General features: G+C 35.0%; 1 protein-coding gene across 1 annotated transcript in view; it reads left to right on the top strand.

Annotated features, from left to right (window-relative positions):
- Positions 1-22,840, top strand: part of LOC306875218 (dedicator of cytokinesis protein 3-like) — a gene marked incomplete at its 3' end in the record, with an annotated part of 249,864 nt that overhangs the window by 183,355 nt on the left and 43,669 nt on the right. The window contains exons 13-20 of the mRNA XM_079425684.1: positions 9,213-9,301; positions 11,059-11,184; positions 20,078-20,202; positions 20,618-20,780; positions 21,166-21,272; positions 21,976-22,147; positions 22,497-22,594; positions 22,688-22,771. Coding sequence (XP_079281810.1) covers positions 9,213-9,301; positions 11,059-11,184; positions 20,078-20,202; positions 20,618-20,780; positions 21,166-21,272; positions 21,976-22,147; positions 22,497-22,594; positions 22,688-22,771 — 964 coding nt within the window. The remainder of the gene's footprint in view (positions 1-9,212; positions 9,302-11,058; positions 11,185-20,077; positions 20,203-20,617; positions 20,781-21,165; positions 21,273-21,975; positions 22,148-22,496; positions 22,595-22,687; positions 22,772-22,840) is intronic.

Below are 22,840 nucleotides of genomic sequence, written 5' to 3'. Positions count from 1 at the left end.
CTAATCCATCCTCTAAATCACTGATAATAAATTTATCACTGAGCTTAACGTAATTGATCTTTGGAGAATTCAGAATACCAAATCTAAGGACTTCACTTTTTTCTCTAATAGACACAAGACTTTCTCTAGGATAGACTACATATTTCTCAGCCCATCTTTAATTTCGTCTGATTCCTCCATCTCCATATTACCAATTTTATTTATCAAAAACTGTGGGAGACGACTAAGTGTGCTATACGAGGTTTCTGTATATCTTTCTCTTCTACTCTTGCCAAAGTGAAAACCCGCCAGTTTACACAATTAGAAAATAAAATCCAATCATTACAAAACCTACAAAATCAAAATTTTATGGAGCAACAGGCTACACAGTTGTCCTCTTTAAAAGAAGAATATGATTTGCTTTCACAATCAAAGGCGGAATTTATTTTACATAGGACTAGGCAAAAATATTATTTTCAATCGGAGAGACCTAGTCATTTATTGGCTCTTAGGTTGAAAGAATGCGAGTCTAAGGCATAGATTAGCGCAATAAAATAATCGGATGAGCAGGTCACCACGAACCCTGTGGCAATTAATGAAATATGTAAAGGTTTCTACACAAATCTATATAAAGCCGAAACAGATTTTGATGAACCAATTTGTAAGCAGTATTTAGATAAATTGGAGAATCTTTGGAGGCCCCATTAAGTTTGGAGGAACTCCATGTCTCTTTAAAAAGCCTTCAAAAGGGCAAATCGCCGGGCCTAGATGGTCTCCCCCCGGAATTATATTTAGAAATTTGGGATTTGGTAGGGACACTTATGCTTAATTCATTTAATTTTTGCAATTGAACATGGGGTATCAAAAAACATCACTGATTTCATTACTTCTTAAAAAAGGGAAAGATCCATTAGATTGTTCCGACTACAGACCAATTTCGCTTATCTCATGTGATCTAAACATTTATGCTAAAGTTTTTGCTTCTCGTATGGAGAAGGTAATTCATAGTCTGATCAAGGAGGACCAAACTGGTTTTGCAGACTCCCACCCAACCCCTTGTGCAGTCTTTTCACTTGATGCAGAAAAAGCCTTTGGCAGGCTAGAGTGGAATTATATGTGGGCAGTTTTGCAATGTTTCGGCTTCGGTGAACACTTCATTTCTATGATTAAGACATTATACCACTCACCTGCAGCATCAGTCATAACTGGTAATGCCCCCCCCCCATTCCCTTTACAGCGGGGAATGAGGCAGGGCTGTCCGCTTTCCCCCTTATTGTTTTGTCTATCTCTTGAACCCTTAGCACTAGCCATCAGGAAGTCTGAAGTATCGATTAAGATTCATGATCATAATCATAGTATTTCGTTATACGCTGATGATATTATTCTATATTTAGACCACTTTTATATTTCAATCTCTAATATAATTAAGGAGTTTGATAATTTTAGTAGCTTATCAGGATATAAAATAAATTGGAGCAAATCTGCTTTAATGCCAATTAACAATATTAAAGTTAATTCTTCTATTCCCTCATTCATCCCTATTAAGAACTCTTTCATCTATCTGGGCGTTACCATATATAAAAACATTCATAAGATTGCCAGGGACAATTTTAATAATATTTTAGTTAAGGTCAAGAATGACATTCAAAGATGGAAGAATCTTAACGTTTCCCTCCAAGGAAGAATCTCCACTGTTAAGATGAATTTGTTACCTCGATTTAATTTTTTTTCTCTATGCTACCGCTTTCTCCCCCTCCAGGTTACTTTAAGGAGATCAACTCCATAATTACAAAATTTGTCTGGAATGATAAGAATTAAACTTACCACATTACAACATCCTAATAGCGCAGGAGGACTGGCTGTACCAAATTTTGAACTGTATTATTGGTCGTTCCAGCTTAAGGCTCTTCATACTTGGGTTGATCCTCAATCTACAGTTTCTTGGAGAGTGATTGAAGCTGACAAGGTTAAACCAAATAGACTCCAAGATATTTTATTTACTGGCACAGGGAAAAAAGGGGATAATTATAAATTTGTTCCGGTTGTGGCCAACTCTATTAAAATCTGGAAAACGGTTGAACGTCGGATAGGAGGACCCTTTCAATTGTGTAATAGTACACCGTTATGGCACAATTTTAATTTTGTATGCGCAAATCGCCCATTTGTCCAACCCTCTTGGTCTTCTTTAGGTGTAAACACATGCGGTGATATATATGATATCCAGGGCCTATGTTCATTTCAGACGTTAAGAACTAAATTCTGTCTACCAGCATCTGCATATTTTGTCTTTCTTCAATTACGTTCCGCTCTCAAAGTGTATGGCGTTCCTTGGTCTTCTCTCGTTTCCTCTCATCCTATGCGGGACTGCATTGCACCATCTGCTGGTCTGCCATCTGCTTCCTTAATATATAACAAGATTCTTGATTGCATTATAAAACCTCTTTCTATTAAAACTATTTGTAATAGGGAATTATCTGACCTTAATTTATCTGTCGACTGGGAGAGGGTGTGGTCTAATCTCAGTTTAACATCTAAAACTCTGGCTCATCGTCTTATTCACTTCAAAGTCATACATAGAGCATACATAACTCCTTACAAAAGATTCAAAATGAAACTACAATCAAATTTCAACTGCCATATATGTAATACTACATCATCAGGTACTTTTCTGCATATGTTTTGGGAATGTCCTATCACTAGCAGTCTATGGATACATGTAAACCTGGTTTTATCATCCTTACTACAAATTGATTGGTCAGTTAACCCAAGTTTGTGTCTTCTTGTGTCTGATGATTCTGGTCTCTGTATAAGTTCGATGCAAAAGAGAATGTTGTTTGCTGGCTTTACAGCTGCGAAGAAGACAATAATAAAGAACTGGTTTACACCGCATATGTGTGGGAAAACATATTGGATCCGTAGCCTCCTGCAAATAGTGTCTTGTGAATGTACAACAGCACGAATCAATGGAGCCAAGCCTTCTACCATTGATGCTTGGCAGTGCTTTCTCTTTGAAATACGGGACTGTATGGAGGAGTGACTTCTGTGGGTTTCTTTTTCTGTTCTTCCCTTTCTCCCTCCTTTTGACTGGACTTTGAGATGTTGAGTATGTGTCTGTTGTTTTATTTTATTAATATATATAATTTTTTTTTTTTATTTTTTTTTTATATATATATATATATATATATATATATATATATGTTGTGTTATGTATGAAAAATAAAAACAAATGTTGATCAAAAAAATTAAGTGCTCAAACGGTTTGCTTGTAACAGCTATGGGACTTAAAGGCACTGGTTTCAACAACTGATTTGACTTCCCAGTTACCTGGCAAGTGTGACACGTTCTGATGAAAAACAAAATATCCTTTTTCAACCGGGGCCAATAAAATTGTCGCAAAATTCGATCATAAGTCTTTTTTACTCCCAAATGTCCAGACACTTCACCATGTGCATGTTGTAGTACTATGTCTCGAAATTGTTTTGGCACCGCCACTTGAATTATACACTCCTCCAGCAAATCCTTTTTACAAGGGACATACTTCCTTAGAAGAACCCCATCTTGGATAAAACATCCACTAACAGCACTTCTTACCTCCTGAAACGGAATAACAGCATCAAACAACTTCTGCAACTCAAGATCCTTCTGTTGCGCATCCACCAACTCCCTATGAGAAATAGGTGAAAGGGTGGACAAACCAGGCACAACATATTTTGACACGTCTTGTTTCTCAAATGACATCGCACGGCTCCTTGCACGAGTCACAACACAGGCTGTAAATACTTCAGGAAAATTTTGATGCAGAGGACTGGAGGGCCAAGATGGCGCTATTGCAAGCAGACATGCTGCGCTTTTAATCCTCAGACATCATCGTGATTTACATGCAATAAGTGAGGAAAGTCCCTTTTTTCTTCTTATTTTGCTAATGACATATTAGGGATTAATATTATTTTTGTTTGAAAATTCGGTCATATGGGCAAACGTAAAGCGAAACATCACTCTGAGACGAGCATGGAGAAAAATGAAAAAATTGCTCCATCCCAACTCTTCGCCTCATATCCCGACGATGCAATGCTGACAGAGTTATCTACTGAGACCGTCGATTCAGAGAAATTATTAGCTACTCCTCTACCTTGTACTCCAGCTAAAAGCCCAGCACCAAAAAAAGGAAAGATTACATCTCCTGATTCTGACATTAATAAGGTTATGGCCGCTATTCAGTCTCTCTCCGCAAAATGTGAAGTTATTTTTGAGAAGGTTACTTCTATGGAGACAACGGTGAGAAACTTGGATCATGCCATGACCTTTATGAATGAAACTGTTGAAAAACTACTTAACGATACCGCCAACCACAACGGGAGAATTGTTGCGTTGGAAAAGAAGACCCTAGATCTGAGAGCGGAAAACAAACAACTCAAACTTCAATTGCTGGAGGCGAATAGCTATCGACGAAGATGGGGACTGAGACTGCAGGGGGTGAAGGAGGAAGATCAACAGGAAAACACTCGGGATCTGGTGATCAATATTCTTGGCAAGATTTCTCCGAAAATTGCTGAAAAGCTACCGGAGGTGGTGGATTCCGTGCATAGAATTGGAAAGAAGAAAGACGGTAACACTGCGAGAGGCATAATCATTCAATTCAGCATGCGTCACTATCGTGATATCGTATGGAGGGATGCAAGAGGCTCGAAATTTCTGGAGGATGCCCATCTCCGTCTAAAAGAAGATTTGTCACCTGATGAAAGAGCGATTCGGGCCAAAGCTTGGCCTTTGGTTCAGAAAGCTAGAGAAGAAGGCAAAAGAGCGTCATTCATAGGTGCTTTTGCTTACATCGAAGGTAAAAAAGTGAATGTTGACATTTCATCATACTGAGTGAAAATGGACATACACTGATAGTTGTTATTTGAAGTTCATTGGACATTTCATAGTCCCTAACAACTCACAATGTGGTTGTTGCAATAATTGCTGGTTGACATCTTGTTGCATGTAAGATCCCGGTGGGTCTATTTGTTTTATTCTAACGAGAAACTTAACCTAATTTGGGAGGTCTTTCTTTTTTTTTTTCCCTTTCTCTTTCTCTCTCTCTCGCTCTTTCTTTTTCATTGTTCGTTCTGTTGGATGACAGTTCTTAATTTTGGGAGATTAGATCTTATTTCTCTTAATGTTAGAGGACTAAGGGATATCGATAAAAGGAAGGCACTTTTTCTTTTAGTTAAACAAAGGGAGGCTCAATTTATTTTGTTTCAAGAAACTCATTCTTGTGAGAATGATATAAAGTTTTGGAAGTCTCAATGGGGAGATTCTGCTTTTTTTTGTCATGGAACAAACCATTCTGCAGGGGTCGCTGTATTCCTAAATAAGTTGAAAGGAGACATAGTGGAAACAATTTATTCTGGTGAAGGGAGATGGATTATAATCATTGTAAATATTGACAATACGAAATGTATCAATTGTAATGTTTACAACGTCTTAAATGCATCTATGTTCAAGAAACTTAGTTTGATACTTATAAATCTAAAAAGTAAACACACAGAGGCTTATTTATTGATAGGAAGAGACGTTAATGAAGCCCCCAATGACTCTATGGATAGACTCCCCCCAAAGAATAGTACATCTAAGATTTTTGAGTTGCTTTGTGATGATTTACAGGTCACTGATGTTTGGCGCTTTTTACACCCTCATCATAAGGAATATACATGGACAAATAATGCTCTTTCTCGTAAATCAAGAATTGATTTTTGGCTCCTATCTATTAATGCAGTCCAATTTGTTTTGGATACTCAGATTATTTATGCACCTTTATCAGATCACAAATTAATTTTAATTTCTTTAATTGGCAATTCAAATAGTTGTAAAAAAATTTGTGGTTACTGGAAATTTAATAAGTTACTTTCAGATGTTAAATTTGTAGATGGTGTTAACAAAATTTCTTCTATTCTGGTCGATGAATCTATGAATCATATCCAAAGATGGGAATTTTTTAAATTTAAAGTTAGGCAATAGGCAATGCGTCGAGGTAAAGAGCTTAAAAGAGTTAATTCCCAAAGATGTCAAGTTCTTCTTAATGAACTTTATAAATTATTGTCCAAGGAAAATCTTAATACTGAAGAGGAAACATATCTATCTAATTTGCGAAATGAAATAGATGATCTTTATCTTGATTTAGCCAAAGGTGCATTCATAAGATCCCGGGCCAAATGGTTAGAAATGGGAGAGAAAAATACCAGCTATTTCTTTTCTTTGGAAAAAAGAAATATAAAAATTAATTCTGTAACGGCTTTAAAAATTGATGATAACATTAACAAAAATCCCTCTGAAATAAATAATTATGTATATTCTTTTTTTTAAATAAATTATATAGTTCAAATTATAATGTAAATTATGTGAATTCCTTTATACAAAAAATCAAACATTACATTCCAATAATTTCAAATGAGTTTAAAACAATTTGCGAAAAGGACCTTACCTTAACTGAACTAACCAAAGCAATGCAGTCTATGAAGAAAGGTAAATCCCCGGGCTCAGACGGCCTAACTATTGAATTGTATGCACATTTTTGGGAAACTATCAAGAGACCACTACTTAGAATGTATAATGAGTGTATTATTAATGAAGAATTAAGTACTTCTATGAAACAAGGGCTCATCACCATAATACCAAAACCAGGTAAAGATCTTCTCTCACTTGACAATTGGAGGCCAATCACATTACTAAATTTAGATTACAAAATTATTTCATTAGTCTTTGCCAAAAGACTAAAAACAGGTTTGTCTGATATAATTAATGAAACACACAGGTTTTATGCCTAAACGACATAAACTGTAATATCAGGCTAATCTTAGATCTCATAGATTATGCACATCATATTAATTCAGATGCAATCATATTGTTTCTAGACTTTTACAAAGCGTTCGATACCATTGAACACAAATTTCTATTTTTGACACTAGAGTTGTTTGGCTTTGGAGAGAAATTTATCAAATTTGTTAAAATGATATATAAGGATATTAATAGCTCGGTTCTTTTACAATTTGATACCTCTACTAGATTTCCTATTAATAGGGGAGTAAGGCAAGGTTGTGGAATCTCTCCTTTCTTGTTTGTGTTAGTTGTAGAATTACTCTCTCTGAGCATTCGCAATAATCCTGATATTAAAGGGGTGTCCATTTTTGACCGTGAGATCAAAATTTCACAACTTGCGGATGATACAACCCTGTTTTTAGAGAATACAAATCAGGTTGGTAAGGCTCTTGAAACAATTAATGCATTCTCAGAGGCTTCTGGTCTAAATTTAAATATTCCTAAATGTGAAATTCTTTGTTTATTTGAATCTCATGACATTTCTATGAATAATATACCCATTAAATTACTGGCCCTCCAGATAAACTCAAACCTCTCTCCCCAACATCTGACACCATTCTCCCTTCCTTTATCAATCTCAACCGCTCCTCCTGCAGCTCATGATCTCGTGTGGACTTCTTAGCCTCTAACTTTTTTTGTTCAAACTCAGTCTTGCGTTGTCTGAACACATTCTCGTTTCTTATTCTTTCAATCTCCAATTCATAACGTTTAGTTTCTTTAATCAACTCTTTATCGTGAAGCTGCTGCATTTGTAAAATCTCTTTATCTTTCTTTGAAAGATAACCCGGAAAAAATATCTAAAGAACCTTTTACATCAATATCACGCTTTCTCTGTGGAGAGGCCACCATAAGGCTATTTTCACATAACCAATTTTTCACAACAGAAAGTAGTTCCTTTTTCCGTATTTTCTTGTCTACATCACCGATTTTAAAATTATCTACAAGTTCCCATAATTGTTGCTTTACAAAAGAATTTAATATCTCCTCTGATGGCTCTTTAATAAATTCTTCAATAGATGACATTCTGTTCTACATAAAATATTACGCTTTTAAGTGCATTAATTTAAAGTGCATTAACAAAACAGGTGAAAATGATTCACTCTCCCCCTTCCAAACTGCCTACTAACCCACTAAACTAACCTATGCCTAGTCTTCATGCAGCTTTCAAGAGTAAAGCGACATTAAACACCAAAATACAGATGGTTAGAAATTGAACGAACAGCTCAATTCGCAACCACGGCGGTGTACTTCACCCAAAAGCCTGCACAAAAAAAAGGCAAAATAACAAATCAACGCCAAGCGTTGCTTATTCCTATCCAGGAGAAAATGAACAATGTCACCTGCAAAAAAGAATGCACTTAACTTTAAAGACTACCTTCGAACTCACGAGACGGTTTAAACACACAATATTTACATGTATCTCCCGTATCCCTCACATCTCGTCAGTTCTTCGATAGCCTCTTGACATGAGACCCAAAATACAGCGCAACCAAAAACAGGTTCCAAAACCCGCACAAGCTCAGGCCTTCCTCTCGCTCCCATCTCTGTCCCAATCTTTTATAGAGTGCCAGGATTACATTCAGGTGTGCAACCACTCCATTCAACCAATCACCTGCAACTCAGAAATAGCCGGTTACTCACTAGAACCATCACAAATAATGTGGAGATACAAAATAGTACATTAATAAATGTCATATAATATGACAGATAAAGGATTGTGTTTCTATATGTTAATTTTAAATGTACATATTAAAGAACAATATCTGAAATATCAAATAAATTACTAGATTATAAAATATTGTCATTTTCTTGATTAATTGAAGTTTCCATGACTGAAAAGTGAAGGCACATGCTTGTTACATTCCTGGTCATATACAGTATTGCACTATTCTGGTTTGTAACAACAACTTTTTGCAATCCAAATGACAATAAAACATTGTTCTCATTGAAAATCCTGTTTTATACAAGTAAAGTGCCAATACCGTTGTAAGTTGACTTTAATGCTCTTTAAACACTCATTCAACACTCAAATTTATTTTCCAACATTTTGAGAAGCGATCTTCATTATGCAGTTGTGCTACACTAGAGCATCACTGGGAATTGTGACAAATGAATAATTCTCTTTGACTGGATGAAAGCCCAGTTTTTACTTTATGTCTTGGCACATTTGTAAGCGAACTGCAATGCCCCCTTAGGACGAGGTCTTTTGCTGTTGAAACTGAGTTACATATACTGTATACTGACAAATTACCTTTGTGACTCCAAGCATCTGGGAATTGTTTGAATACTGATGCAGCGATTCCACCTGCTTCATCTGCACAACAACATATTTTCCTTGCCATAATCGTTTGTCCTCTTTCTTCTCTCTTTCACAGGTGTAATAATGAAAACGAATGGTACCAGATACATGAGAACATTATCCGCAAGTCCAGCACCAAATATACCGCCCCCAGCACTAACTACGGTAAGTGCACTCCCAAAATGGTCGTACACTTGGTTTAAGTGTTATCATCAGATGAGGAACATTTAGCTTCACTGAAACTGAACAGTCCTTCCAAAAAACCTGTCCATTATCCTGCTTTGCTGTTGTAGTCAACATTTCACTTGTTTTTTTTTTAAATAACTATATGTGGTTGCCTGGTTTTCTTTAAATTCTACATAATTCTGCTTCAATAAAGTTATATAAATAATTGTATAAAGTTATATTAATTCAAGTAACCAACTTAGAAATAGACTTTCTCATACTATCATACTATTTAGCAGATTCCTATTGGAATGACTCCATTTTACCCACACAATTTTGGCAAATGTGACAGCGCCTTTACACAATTTGGACTTTGTTTCTCTTAATTCTTAGTTTATCTATTACACAATTCTTTTTATTCCTGTCACAGAATAAAAAAATGTAATTGCGTCTTTTTTCACAATTCTTACTTTTTTCTCGCAATTGTGATCTCACAATTTGGACTTTTCTTATCAGAATTGCGAGTTTATATCCAACAATTCTGCATTTATATATCGCAATTCTGACTCACTATTGCAATTACGAGTTCATATCTCACAATTCTGGATTTATGTCTCGCAACTCTGAATTTATATCGCGCAATTCAGAATTATGAGATATAGTGCAAGGAAAAAAATGTCCAATTACCTTTTTATTTTTTTGATTTTATGTAGAACATCTGGGAAATTATGAATGAGTCATATTAATATTGAAGAAATTAATATTGAAAATATTTTAGACAATTAGAAAATATGTTTTGTTTAATTAAACAAAATTGCATACAATTTTAATACTGGCCATTTATCGATTATTAGCCATAACATGAAAATAATTATCAGCATATCATATTGGCCAGAATTTTAATATTGTCAGTCTTTTCAATCAAAATAATTCTGTTGACTTTTATAGAATGCTAGGATGTTGTCTGTGGTTTTCAGGGTGTTACTATGTGGCTGTCAATGTGTTTTTAGCCTGTTGCTATGTGGTTGCTAGTTTGTTGCTACTGTAGGTGGTGCTATAGGTGGTTGGTTACTGGCCTGCAGCATTAAAGTGTGGTCACGTTAGTTAAATTTCGGACAAAAGTTGCTGACAAAAAGTGTAGCGATTGACAATAGTCACTTTCAAACCAAGCAGCGTTATGTTAAACGTGGGAATTGATGAAAGAGTCCAAAGTAATATTGAAAATCTAGATCACATCCCTGAAAACCCTTAAAATGAGCTGCATCAACAAGAAAAGTCTAGTTCTAGTGGATAATGAATATGGTAGAGGTGTGTCTTGAGGTATCTCTCAGTAGTAATTTGTATGTTAGCTGTTCTAATTGAGAGTTTATTCCACCATCGAGGGGAAGGCCTAGACATATTTCTTGACCTGGATGTACAGAAACCCTTCTCACGGGGAACTGACGGGAGCCAGGCAATCAGAATGACTGATTGCGGCAGGCGGGCCGGTGTGTGAAGGATTGAAGGTAGCGTGAAGCTAGGTGATTAGCGGCATTGTAGACCCAAAACAATGTCTTGATTGAATTAAATTGTAGCTATTACTGGCAGCTGACATAGAGACCTGAACAAAATCGTAACAGAGATGCAATCTCTCTGGTACGTTCTTCGAAACAAAGGCCCATTTTACTAAATAAATACTAACATAATCACAAGGATAATTACAGTAGTTGTCAAGATGAAGTTGTCTCACATTTCCCCGAACTCTTCTTCTTGTGCAGGTCTAATCATCTCACTGCAGCTGTTGAGGGGCGATATGGAGCAGGTGCGCAGGGAAAACCCCGTGATATTCAACCGCAGCGTGGCCATCACGCGCAAACTGGGCTTCCCTGATGTGATCATGCCAGGTAAGTCTCATGAAGGTCACGGCTGAACTTAAAGATTTGTTCAGGACTGAATGAAACCAAGAGATATGCCAAGATTTTACAGTATCTCACAAAAGTGAGTACACCCCTCACATTTCAGCAAAAAATTTTGTATATCTTCTCAAGGGACAATACCACACAAATGAAACTTGGATATATTTTAGAGTAGTCAATGTGCAGCTTGTATAGAAGTACAAATGTACTGTCCTCTAAATATAATTCAACATATAGCCATTATTGTCCAAATAACTGGCAACAAAAATGAGTACACCCTAAGTGAACAAGTGTCAAAACTGTGTCCAAAGTGTCAATATTTGTAGGGGCACCATTGCTATCTAGCACTGCCTTAATCCTCCTGGGCATGGAATTCACCAGAACAGCACAGTTTGTTGCTGGCATCCTCTTCCACTCATCCACAAGGACATCACGGAGCTGCTGGATGTTAGACACATGGTGCTTCTCCACCTTCTGCTTGAGGATGCCCCACATGTGCTCAATAGGGTTCAGGTCTGGAGACATACTTGGCCACTCCATCACCTTCAGCTTCATCAGCAAGGCAGTGTCATCTTGGAGGTGTGTTTGGGGTGGTTATTATGCTGGGAAACTGCTGTTCAGCACAGTTTCTGAAGGGAGGGCATCATCTTCTGCTTTAGAATGTCACAGTACATGTTGAAATCCATGTTTCCCTCAATGAACCGCAGCCCCAGACCATGATACTACCACCACCATACTTGACTGTAGGCAAGGCACAATTTTCTCGGTACTCCTCACCAGGGCATTGCTACACATGCTGGACACCATCTGAGCCAAACAAGTTTACCTTAGACTCATCAGACCACAGGACATGGTTCCAGTAATTCATGCTCTTGGGCAGGTTGTCTTTAGCAAACTGTTTGCAGGTTTTTTTGTGAGCCAGCTTCAGAAGAGTCTTCCTTCTGGGACGACGGCCATGCAAACCGACTTGTTGCAGTGTGTGGCGTATGGTCTGAGCACTGACAAGCTGACCTTTCACTTCTGCAACCTCTAAAGCAATGCTGACAGCACTCATGCATCTGTTTTTTGAAGCCAGCTTCTGCACCTGACGCACAGCACAAGGACTCAACTTCTTTGATCGACCCTTGCGAGGCCTGTTCCGAGTGAAACCCGTCTTGGAAAACCTCTGTATGACCCTGGCCACTGTACTGTAACTCAGTTCCAGGCTGTTACCGAACTTCTTATAGCCTAGGCCATCTTTGTGGAGAGCAACAATTCTAATTCAAGAGTTCTTTGCCATGAGGTGCCATGGTGAACATCCAGTGGTCAGTATGAGAGAATTGTACTCAAAGCACCAAATTTTAACTGCTCTAAAACAAGATACACAAATTTGTATGGTCCTGTCAAGCAGACAAACACATGAACATGATGAATAGGACATGTGGCTTTGCATGGTTAAACGATGTGTAGCTGTTATCACTTAGGGTGTACTCGCTTTTGTTGCCAACTTTTTTGACAATAATGGCTGTATGTTGAGTTATTTTCAGAGGACAGTAAATCTTTGATGCTATACAAGTTGCAAATTGAATACTCTAAAATATATCCAAGTTTAATATCTATAGTATTGTCCCTTGAAAAAATATACTAAAATGATTGCCGAAATGTGAGGGGTGTACTCACTTTCGTGAGATACTGTATATTCATGGTCTGAAAGTAGACAGTTGCAGTAACTTAAAATTAAGAAATGTACAATGTTGTAAGAGTTATTCACAGTGCACAATATGGTGGTACCATATCGATTATTGGCTGATATTAGAGTTTTTAAATATGTTAGCTGATATTGGCTATTTAGTTATGCATGCTCATTTTCCTTATTTTTGCATTTAGATTAATTTTATGTTCATTTAAATTTAATCTTTAAACATACTAATAATTGAATAACTTTGTTAAATGTAATCTGTAACAAATCTCAATATGAATATCAATTTTTCATACTGTAGATGTTGCGATGCCTAAATTGACCTGTATCATTTAAAAAAAAAAAATCTTAGACAAAAACAATAAATTCTTTTAATATTAACAATATAGTAATAGCTATTCATACGCAATGCACAATATGTGAGGTACCATATCGGTTATCGGCCGATATTAGAAATTTGTAGATTATATTGGCCGATGTTAGCTGCTTAGTACTCCATGCTCATTTCCTTTATTTTTACATCTAGATCATATTTGACCTCACTTATAGTGACTAATTAATAAGTTAGTTAAAATATGAATAATTTAATAACTTAATTATAATGTGTAATCCTTCACAAATCTCAAAATTTATATTTTCCGTATTGTAGATTATAATGTCATTTTTAAAGAATATATATATATATTTTTTTTTAGATAAAACAGTGTAAACATTTAATATTGACATTGTAGGAGTAGTTATTCATACCCAAGGCACACTATGTTGGTACCATATCGGATATCGGCCATTATTAGAATTTTTTAATACACTGGCTGATATTGGCTGTTTAATTATGAATGGTCACTGTTTAATTGTGAATGATCATTTAGTGGTCACTTGAAGTTAATCTTTAACTAAACAACAATAGTACAGTAATTTAACAATAGTAATAATTTAATAATTTTGTTAAATGTAATCTTTAGCAAATCTCAAAATTAGTGTCTATTTTTTATACTGTACAATGTTGTGATGCCTAAATTCACTTGTAGCATATAAATCAGTTAATTTAGTATTTTGTTGTTTTTACATTTCTATTTTACTTAGACAAAATAGTGTCACATTTTAATACTGGCCTTTTATCGGTTATCGGGCATAACATAAAAATAATTATCGGCTTAACATATTGGCCAGATATTTTAATATTGTCACTCTTTTCAAGTGAAATAATAAAGTGTGACTCAGTTTTCACACTATGCTAGAGTGTTGTGGGTGGTTTCCAGGGTGTTACTAGGCTGATGCTAACGTGTTTTTTAGCCTGTTGCTAGGTTGTTGCTACTGTAGATGGTTTCTGAGGTGATATAGGTGGTTGTAAATTCCAGATCACATCCAATTGACGGACAATAATAAATGTTAGCATACCTTTACCCAAACTTCTGTTGCTTTTTCATTGTATCAAAGGAATCACTAAGAACCTTTTGTTTCCTTAAAGGATTTTCTCACTACCTAGCAACCTAATAAAACCACCCTTCCATCACGCTATCTGCAATGCTTTTCAAGTGGAGGTCAAAGCGTAAGCCCTGAAGCGAGTCTTGTGAAAGGACCTTTAGCACAATTAATAATCGTACGTAACAGCACATAATCGTACGTAACAGAGCCTGGGGGCTTCTCAAAGTTGCTCTCTTAATAAAATCATGTCACTGCATGTTCCTTCAAAATTTTAAGTAACTCGATGGACCGCTGGCTCTTGAGTCTATTCCCCAGTAGTCTTCAGTGTCAAAACCATGTAGCCATGTACAATATCTCTTCTCTTCATCCATAAACTCGCACATCAGTCTAGTAGTCCCAGATGTTCTTCAGTGGTAGGTGGATTGATAGGTCCTCCATCTGAGGATACCTCTCATTTGCCTCTTAGTTAACGCTTCCTTGTTCTTTTGAAGGGCTCAATGATTGGTTAATCATCCACAGATCGATCTACCTGAGGTAGTTCGATTATAATCACAGACAAAGCTGCGCTCTTTAAATTCAGTGCTTTGAAATGCCAATAAGTCGATAGGCCTCTGAGAGCTATGGTTCCTTGGGTTTCTGAGGTACGTATTTTTCTGAAAGAGGCTTAGATGTTATTGAACCACAGTGTCTGGGAAAAACCCTTGTAATCTTATTTCAGATTGCCGCATTGACTTTATTCCCTGAAAAAGATCAAACTGGCCAGGTTTCTAAAGCATAGTCCCAGCGTTGGGATCCATTGTGTTAAAAAACAATATCTGTCTGTCAAAAGATATTAAGTCTTGGCACCAGCGATTAGATGGAATATTGAACTGTTAGCATTATGAAATGTTAATGACACTTGAAGTGCCACAAGCTTTGACAATTATTCATTCTCATGACATTTTCAATAAGTCCGAGATGAGTTTGTTTAACAAAACCTCTCCGGAATTATTTGTACATTCCTTTTCTGGTGTCAGTGTCATGACGGGTTGATATTGCATCATCCATTTCAGCCTGTTCAGTTTCTTTTTCATGCCTTTTTTCAATAGCCTTGGCTCTGGAAGTATTTTTCACACTCACTGCATTGGGATTTCAGAAAGTTCTAAGCCATGAACCAAACTAACCATGACTTTTGTTTAAAGCAATATAGTTTTAGTAATTTTGGCACTCATTTATTTCAGTTAGTTTTCAGTTCATTTTAAAATGTTCTTTTTTTAATAAGTTTTAATCTAATATTTTTACTTTATTTAATCTGTTATTTCAAAATATTTTTAATAGTTTTAGTTTGAGAAAAAGTAAAATTTTTTCAGTTTTTAAAGTTTTTTTTTGTTTCATTTTATTTTATTTCAGCTTTAAAACTATTTTTAATATTTTAACAATAACAATATTGTAAGTGATGTAATATAATCTAAGTGTAATATATCCAGATGTATTCTAAAAAAAAACATCAAAAGTTAATTTTCAAAAAGTACATTTTATTTTATTTAATAACTATTTCTAATAATTTTAGTTTCAGTTAATAGCAACAACACTGTAAGTGATATTTGAAGGTTATCTTAGTTTAAAAATGTCCAGATTGATTCTTGGATATTCTGGGTCCTGTGATTCTGTGTTTTGTCGTCCTCTTAATATGCATAACAAAACATAATGTGAGCAGCACATGCACATACATAAACCGTAGAATCTTCTTCCATTTCTTTATATGCTAGCTACTGCTGTTTTAGGCTGTTTTTCCTCTTTCCAGCTGGGAATGCACCAGGATTGTTTCTTTTTGGAATGAATTTGTGCCTGAATAGAGAGCTTTATATGGATTTTATTCAGCGAAATAGCTCTGAAGCAGTGGAGAGAAGGGTCTAACGCTGTAGCCGTTACCCATTACAGAAAGTGTCTAAACAGGAATGCAATCCAGCACTCACAGGGAGCCAGCCAGCTGCTGCCAGATAGCATTTTTTATCAGGATGTGGAACTGTAGGATACTGTCAGCCAAACAGACAAGCACACAAAGCTTTATTTCAGCTTTTACTAAATAAAGTTTTGTCTATTCCATCCACAATTTCTAAAAGCAGTTGTGATCGTATTTGCTTTCTTTTCTAGATTGTCTTCTTGGTCGATTCACTAACAGTAGCATGTGTTGTGGGACGTTGAAAGTTAGCTTACTTTCTTTTCGATCTGATATTAAGTAGCATCAAGGCCAGTATTGTCAATATTGATTCTAGTAATGATACTGGTATTATTTATTCAGAATATGTTTAGTAATTATAAGCATTTTAACATTGTATTTTAATCATTAGATCATTATTAAACTTGAAAAACTTTTGTTTTCTAATTACTCCAGATAATGTTCAAAGATTGAAAATAAATTGTTTCTAACCTAACTATTTGTTAATACAGTTATTATAACTTTAAAGCTAATTGAGTACAACATTAGTATTGAAAGTAAAGATACTTAAAGATCAATCTACCCATCAGTACTTTACAATTTCATCTAAAGTATCCTACCAAAAAAAGCTTGCCAATTTTGTCAAATTTCACAAGCATTTACATTTTAAAAAATGCATTTGTCAAAATGATTTTTTATACACTTAATGTGTAGCAGTTTTATTTTCGCATCATTGAGATACTATTATAGTTTTTATTAATATTTCAATAATTAATATTTTTATATTTTAAATTTAAATTTTAGCTAAAGTTTTCATAATTGCATTGTGTTTTTGTCATTTTAAGTAACTTTTTTGGGGAAGTCGTGGCCTAATGGTTAGAGAGTCGGACTCGTAATCCAAAGGTTGTGGGTTCGAGTCCCCGGCCGGCAGGGATTGTAGGTGGGGGGGGTGAATGTCCAGTGCTCTCTCCACCCTCAATACCACGACTGAGGTGCCCTTGAGCAAGGCACCGAACCCCCAACTGCTCCCCGGGCGCCGCAGCATAAATGGCTGCCCACTGCTCCGGGTGTGTGTTCACGGTGTGTGTGTGTGTGTGTTCACTGCTGTGTGTGTGCACTTTGGATGGTTTAAATGCAGAGCACGAATTCCGAGTATGGGTCACTTCACTTCACTTTTTTTAATGGTTTTAAATTTTCAGTTTCAGTTTTTGTTAACTATAATAACCCTGTGTAATAATTCTGTGCAGTAGAATAAACAAGCAACAATAATTAAAAATAATAAAAAATTTAAAATATGGAAAGTTTAAATTTTTAAATCTAAATGTAGACCTTAGAAAGGTAACAGAAAACATAAACTCAAAACTGAGCAAATTTATTTTTATATATATTCACTTTTGTTAGGGTACTTTTAGAAGAGCAGATGTTTGTTATATTCTGTACTATTTTGTAATATTATTTTGTACGTATAATGGAGATTCATAATGTTTGCAAAGAACAAAAAGTCAATTTTGTTCCTTGTTACTCAAAATGTATGAGTCATTCTCAAACTTCTCATCAAACTATTTCATTATGCACATTACATACAAAATAAAGCAAAAGCATTATTGCGTAAGGTGGTTTATATCTTTCTCCCCAGTATATCCACCCCCAGTAAATACATTCAATAGATATCTGGTGGCATAAGAGCAAATTTAAGCTTTTCTTAAAGGTGTATGCCGAAATATACATCTCTGCACTCATAACTGTCTGCAGGGTGGGTGTCAGCTGGAGGAATGGTTTCTAGTGGCGCTGTGAAGAGTCACACATTCTCTTTTATTGCATCAGCTGTAATTGGAAGAAATCAAATTAAACCCACAACTTCTTTCACTAACAGCTATAACTTTGTTAGAGCTAAGCACAATTCCAGAGAGAGTCTGTGTTTATTTTGAGTATTATGATTCAGATGCTTGCTGCGCAGCTCAGAGAATGTGGGCTGCTGGGTCATGGATTGAATGAGGTTGATAATGAAAGAGTCGACTGTAAACCAAGGTTACATGTGGAATCACAGTGTAAAAGACAGGTTGAACTCAAGTTTGATGAGATTTCTTACAGCCCGTGGGTACAGTTTCACTTCAACAGTTTAGCTGGATAAACGATTTGACCTTTATGTAGCAATAGCTTTTATTACAGTCTGTAAACTGTGTACTGGGTCCATCCAAGATTATATTTTCTCTTAAGCTTGAACAAAAAACCACTTAGATATAGAAACATGCTAACAAATCTATTTACAGTTCTTGTATCTATCCAGCTTTTATGGGTTAGTCATAGTAGACTGATGTATGCTGGTTCTGAGTTTGTATCTTTAGTCAGGGTCCAAACTAACACTCTCCAAGTGACAAATGCCATTGAAATTTGGCATTGCAAATAAGTAAAACAGTTTTCCAGAAACTGTATTAATGACTGCAACATTATTTGAATATAAATGAGTTGTAGAAATGGAAATCATAATCTAAAAAAGTCATGTAAATGTGGTATGTACAACTCAAAGCACTTATTTACACTTACAGTGCACTTAAACGATTACACTTGCTGAAGAAAATGTGTGTGACTGTTTCTTTCAAATTTATTTAAAATTAGTTTTGTGTATAGGATGTCTGAGCTGATGTTTGAACATAATGTTTTTTTATAATAGGTTTGAAAAAAAGTAAGTTCTTTAGTAAGAAAAAAAGAGATGATATACTGTATAGAGAAAGAGAGAGAGAAATGGGGGAAAAACTATTTAACTCTGCAAATGTTTCTTAAAAAATTGCCATCAGATTTTTATCTAGAATGTCTGAACTTTTTTTCAAATCCACGTGTGTTGAGTTTTTCTTGTAATAATTCTAAAATTAAAATATAAGTATATTTATATATATATATATATATATATATATATAAGTAAATATAATAAAATGACAACATATTTGTAACAAGTGAAGTTTTACCAAGCATGCAAATAAATAAATAGATGTTATCAAAAAACACTTTTGTGTAAAAGTGATGTTTACAATCCAAACATAAAAACTTGCTAAAGAAAAAAAAAAGTATAAAAAAAAGAATAATGGTATTCTAAAAAATCTTTGTGCAGCTGTTTTTTTAAAATATGTCATCATATTTTGGTCTAGGATATCTGAACTTTTATAAACTCCATGTGGTTATACATGAGTGTTGAGTTTTTCTTGCAATAATTCTCCAAAACGAAAATATAAGTAACAAAATGACAACACATTTGTAACAAGTGCAGTTTTAACAAGCAAGCAAATAAACAATTAATAAATGTTACCAAAAGGTGATATTCTGAAAAAGTGTGTAAAAGTTGTTTACAATCCAGACATAAAAACTTGCTGAAAAAAAAGTCTTTGTGCGAGCCTTTTGTGTGTTTATTTAAAATTTGTCATCACATTTTTGTCTAGGACATCTAAACTTTTTAAACTCTGTGTGGTGATGCATAAATTATGTTTTCTTCAAATTAACCATCCAAAGTGAAAATATAAGCAAAAATACCACAACATCTTTTTGACAGATGCAATTTCACAAAGCTAAAAAAAGAGGGGAAAAAAGTTACAGAATAATGGTATTCTAAGAAAAAACAATCTTTGTGCAGCTGTTTCTTTTAAAATTTCACATCAGATTTTGGTCTAGAATGTCTGAACTTTTATAAACGCCATGTGGCTATACATGAATGTTGAGTTTTTCTTGCAATAATTGTCCAAAACGAAAATGTAAGTAACGAAATTACAACATTTGTAACAAGCACAGTTTTACCAAACCAAAACGTATAAGACTAATATTAACAAACAATGTGTGTTTGTGTGTGTATTTTAATTTTTTTCTATCTTCAGGCGACATACGCAATGACCTCTACCTCACGCTGGAGAGAGGAGACTTTGAGAGAGGAGGCAAGAGCGTTCAGAAGAACATTGAGGTCACCATGTATGTGCTCTATGCTGACGGCGAGATCCTCAAAGTACGTCAAACTGCTTTAATAAAGGAAAAGTTTGCCTAACTTTTGCCATCATTTACTCACCCTCATGTTGTTCCAATGTTGTATAAAGGGATACATTTTAAGCTATTGTGTTGCATGATTTTTGAAGTAAAAATCACACAGAATCCAAAGAAGCAAAAACTACGAGTTAATAAGTTAATATACAAGGGAGTATATATTTTGGATAAACTATCCCTTTGAAAAACATATCAGTGATCTGTAGCTCATATGGTGAATCATTTAGTCAAGACAAAATTGAAGTCAGTGTGGAAGAGTAAATGAGTTTGGGATTTTCTGATGTATTTTACCCATCATAAATGTCGATGCCGCAAACTTTGATGCACACTATAAAGGCACATAAAAGCAAATGGTTTCCATTTCTTCTATCTTTTATCAGGAGTGCATTAGTCTGGGCTTGGGAGAACACAACATCAGCGAGTATCGCTCTTTTGTCCTCTACCACAACAACAGTCCGCGCTGGAGTGAGGTCATCAAACTGCCCATCCCCATAGACCGCTTCCGCGGGTCCCATCTGCGCTTTGAATTCAGACACTGCTCAAGTAAGGACTTTGTACAATGCCGGTATAATTTTGCTCACATTTTACTGAATTGATTTTTCGCATGCCATTTTGATCTGAAGGCTTACGCTTAAATGATTGAAATAAATCTAATAATATAAAGATAAATTGTACCTACATGTGAATTTCTTTATTTTGTGAGCATAAAAAAAATTGAAATGGACGAGATACAGTTTTATTACTCATTATTCAACTGGTTGGGTTATATGATGCATGCACTACTAGACATATTAAAAAGTTTTTTGACTTGTTTCATGATGTGATATGATTTGTATTAACATTTTAATTTATTTTAATTACTGGCACTTAAAACTCGACAAGCACTTTGGACAATATTCAAATATTCAAACTTTTTTTTTTTTTACAGCAAAGGACAAAGGAGAAAAGAAGCTTTTTGGCTTTGCTTTCACTCCGCTTATGAGAGAAGACGGCACCACACTGTCAGATGAGAGCCATGAGCTTTACATCTACAAGGTGAGGCAGACTTAAAGTTATGTGAAACACATCATAAATTAAAAAAAAAAAAAGTGCAAGTGTCAAGATGTGTGGAAGACTTGATATTTGACAGATTTCCCATGCACTTATATATTTAAGAAAAATATGTTACGTTTATATATTAAATATATTTATATATGTTATAATATTATATGAATATAAATATATATATATACATATATGCAAAAATATGTAAATATTTTAAAAATATATGCTGTATGTGTGTGTATTTATATATACATAATAAATATATACAATACACACATATATTATGTAAACAATTTTTTTTTATTTTGGATGTGATTAATCCTGATTAATTTGACAGCAATAATATATATATATATATATATATATATATATATATATATATACACACACACACATATATATATGTCAATGTAATTCAGTAGTGTTTCTGTGATTTTAATTAGGGTTTTTAAGTCTATATAGATTTATTAATTTTTATTTCAGTTTTATTTTTTAGTTATTTTGGTACGTTAAGTGAAACTAAAGCTAAATTAAATGTTACCTTGGCAACTTGCCGAAATAAGGTTTTTATACTTTGTATTGTTTAATTTTGTTTCATTTACTTTATTTCAAGTTGAATTTATTTATCTATCAGTTTTAGGGAATGATAATAACCCTGTTCAACTTGTAAATCTCTCTTCTGTACGTGGATCAGTGTGATGAAAACACCACCTTCAGTAACCACGCACTCTACCTGGGTCTGCCCTGCTGTAAAGACGACTTCAACGGCTGCCCCAACATCCCGTCCAGCCTCATATTCCAGCGCAGCACTAAGGAAACCCTCTGGATATCCACTCAGCTCTCTTCCACCAAACTAACACAGAATGGTAATTTACACTAAGGTCATTGCACACTGAGTCCGAAATTTTCGTCCAAAATTTTTGCATGTTAAAAAATGAATACGACCTCACATTGTGCCAATCACATTTACACACTGCCTCCGAAACTTTCGTCCATCATAAAAAAATTTGGATCAGGTTCGATTTTCTGCATTTTCGCATCCGTAGCAAGCATTTTGATAGGAAAGGATGACGAATACGAAAAAACCTAAACGCATATGAAAATTTCAGACTCAGTGTGCAAGGACTTTTACTAACAATTTTCCTTCATTCATCAGTTGTTGTGTATATTTCTTAGAGTGTAATAACACTTTTTTGTTGTGTTTGTGTTGTGAAGTCGATCTACTAGCATTGTTGAAGTGGAAAGCCCATCCAGACCGTGTAATGGACATTTTGGGGCGATTACGGCACGTCTGTGGGGAAGAAATAGTCAAAGTGAGTGCTCTGTCTTGTTTTTTTATCTTTAAAAAATGACAGATTTTGTCTGCTTAATGTAATTTACATCCATTTTCTGTTTTTCTTCTTCAGTTTCTTCAAGATATCCTCGACACGCTGTTCTCCATTCTGGATGACAACACAGACAAATATGGACCCCTGGTGTTTCAGTCACTGGTTAGAAACTTTAACAAATGGCATGTCTAGGACTGCGCCATAGCTTACCTAACGTTAATAATTCACTGC

The sequence above is a fragment of the Barbus barbus genome (assembly GCF_936440315.1).
Source record: "Barbus barbus genome assembly, chromosome: 9".
Taxonomy (NCBI): domain Eukaryota; kingdom Metazoa; phylum Chordata; class Actinopteri; order Cypriniformes; family Cyprinidae; genus Barbus; species Barbus barbus.
This window is presented reverse-complemented; position numbering and strand designations above follow the sequence as displayed.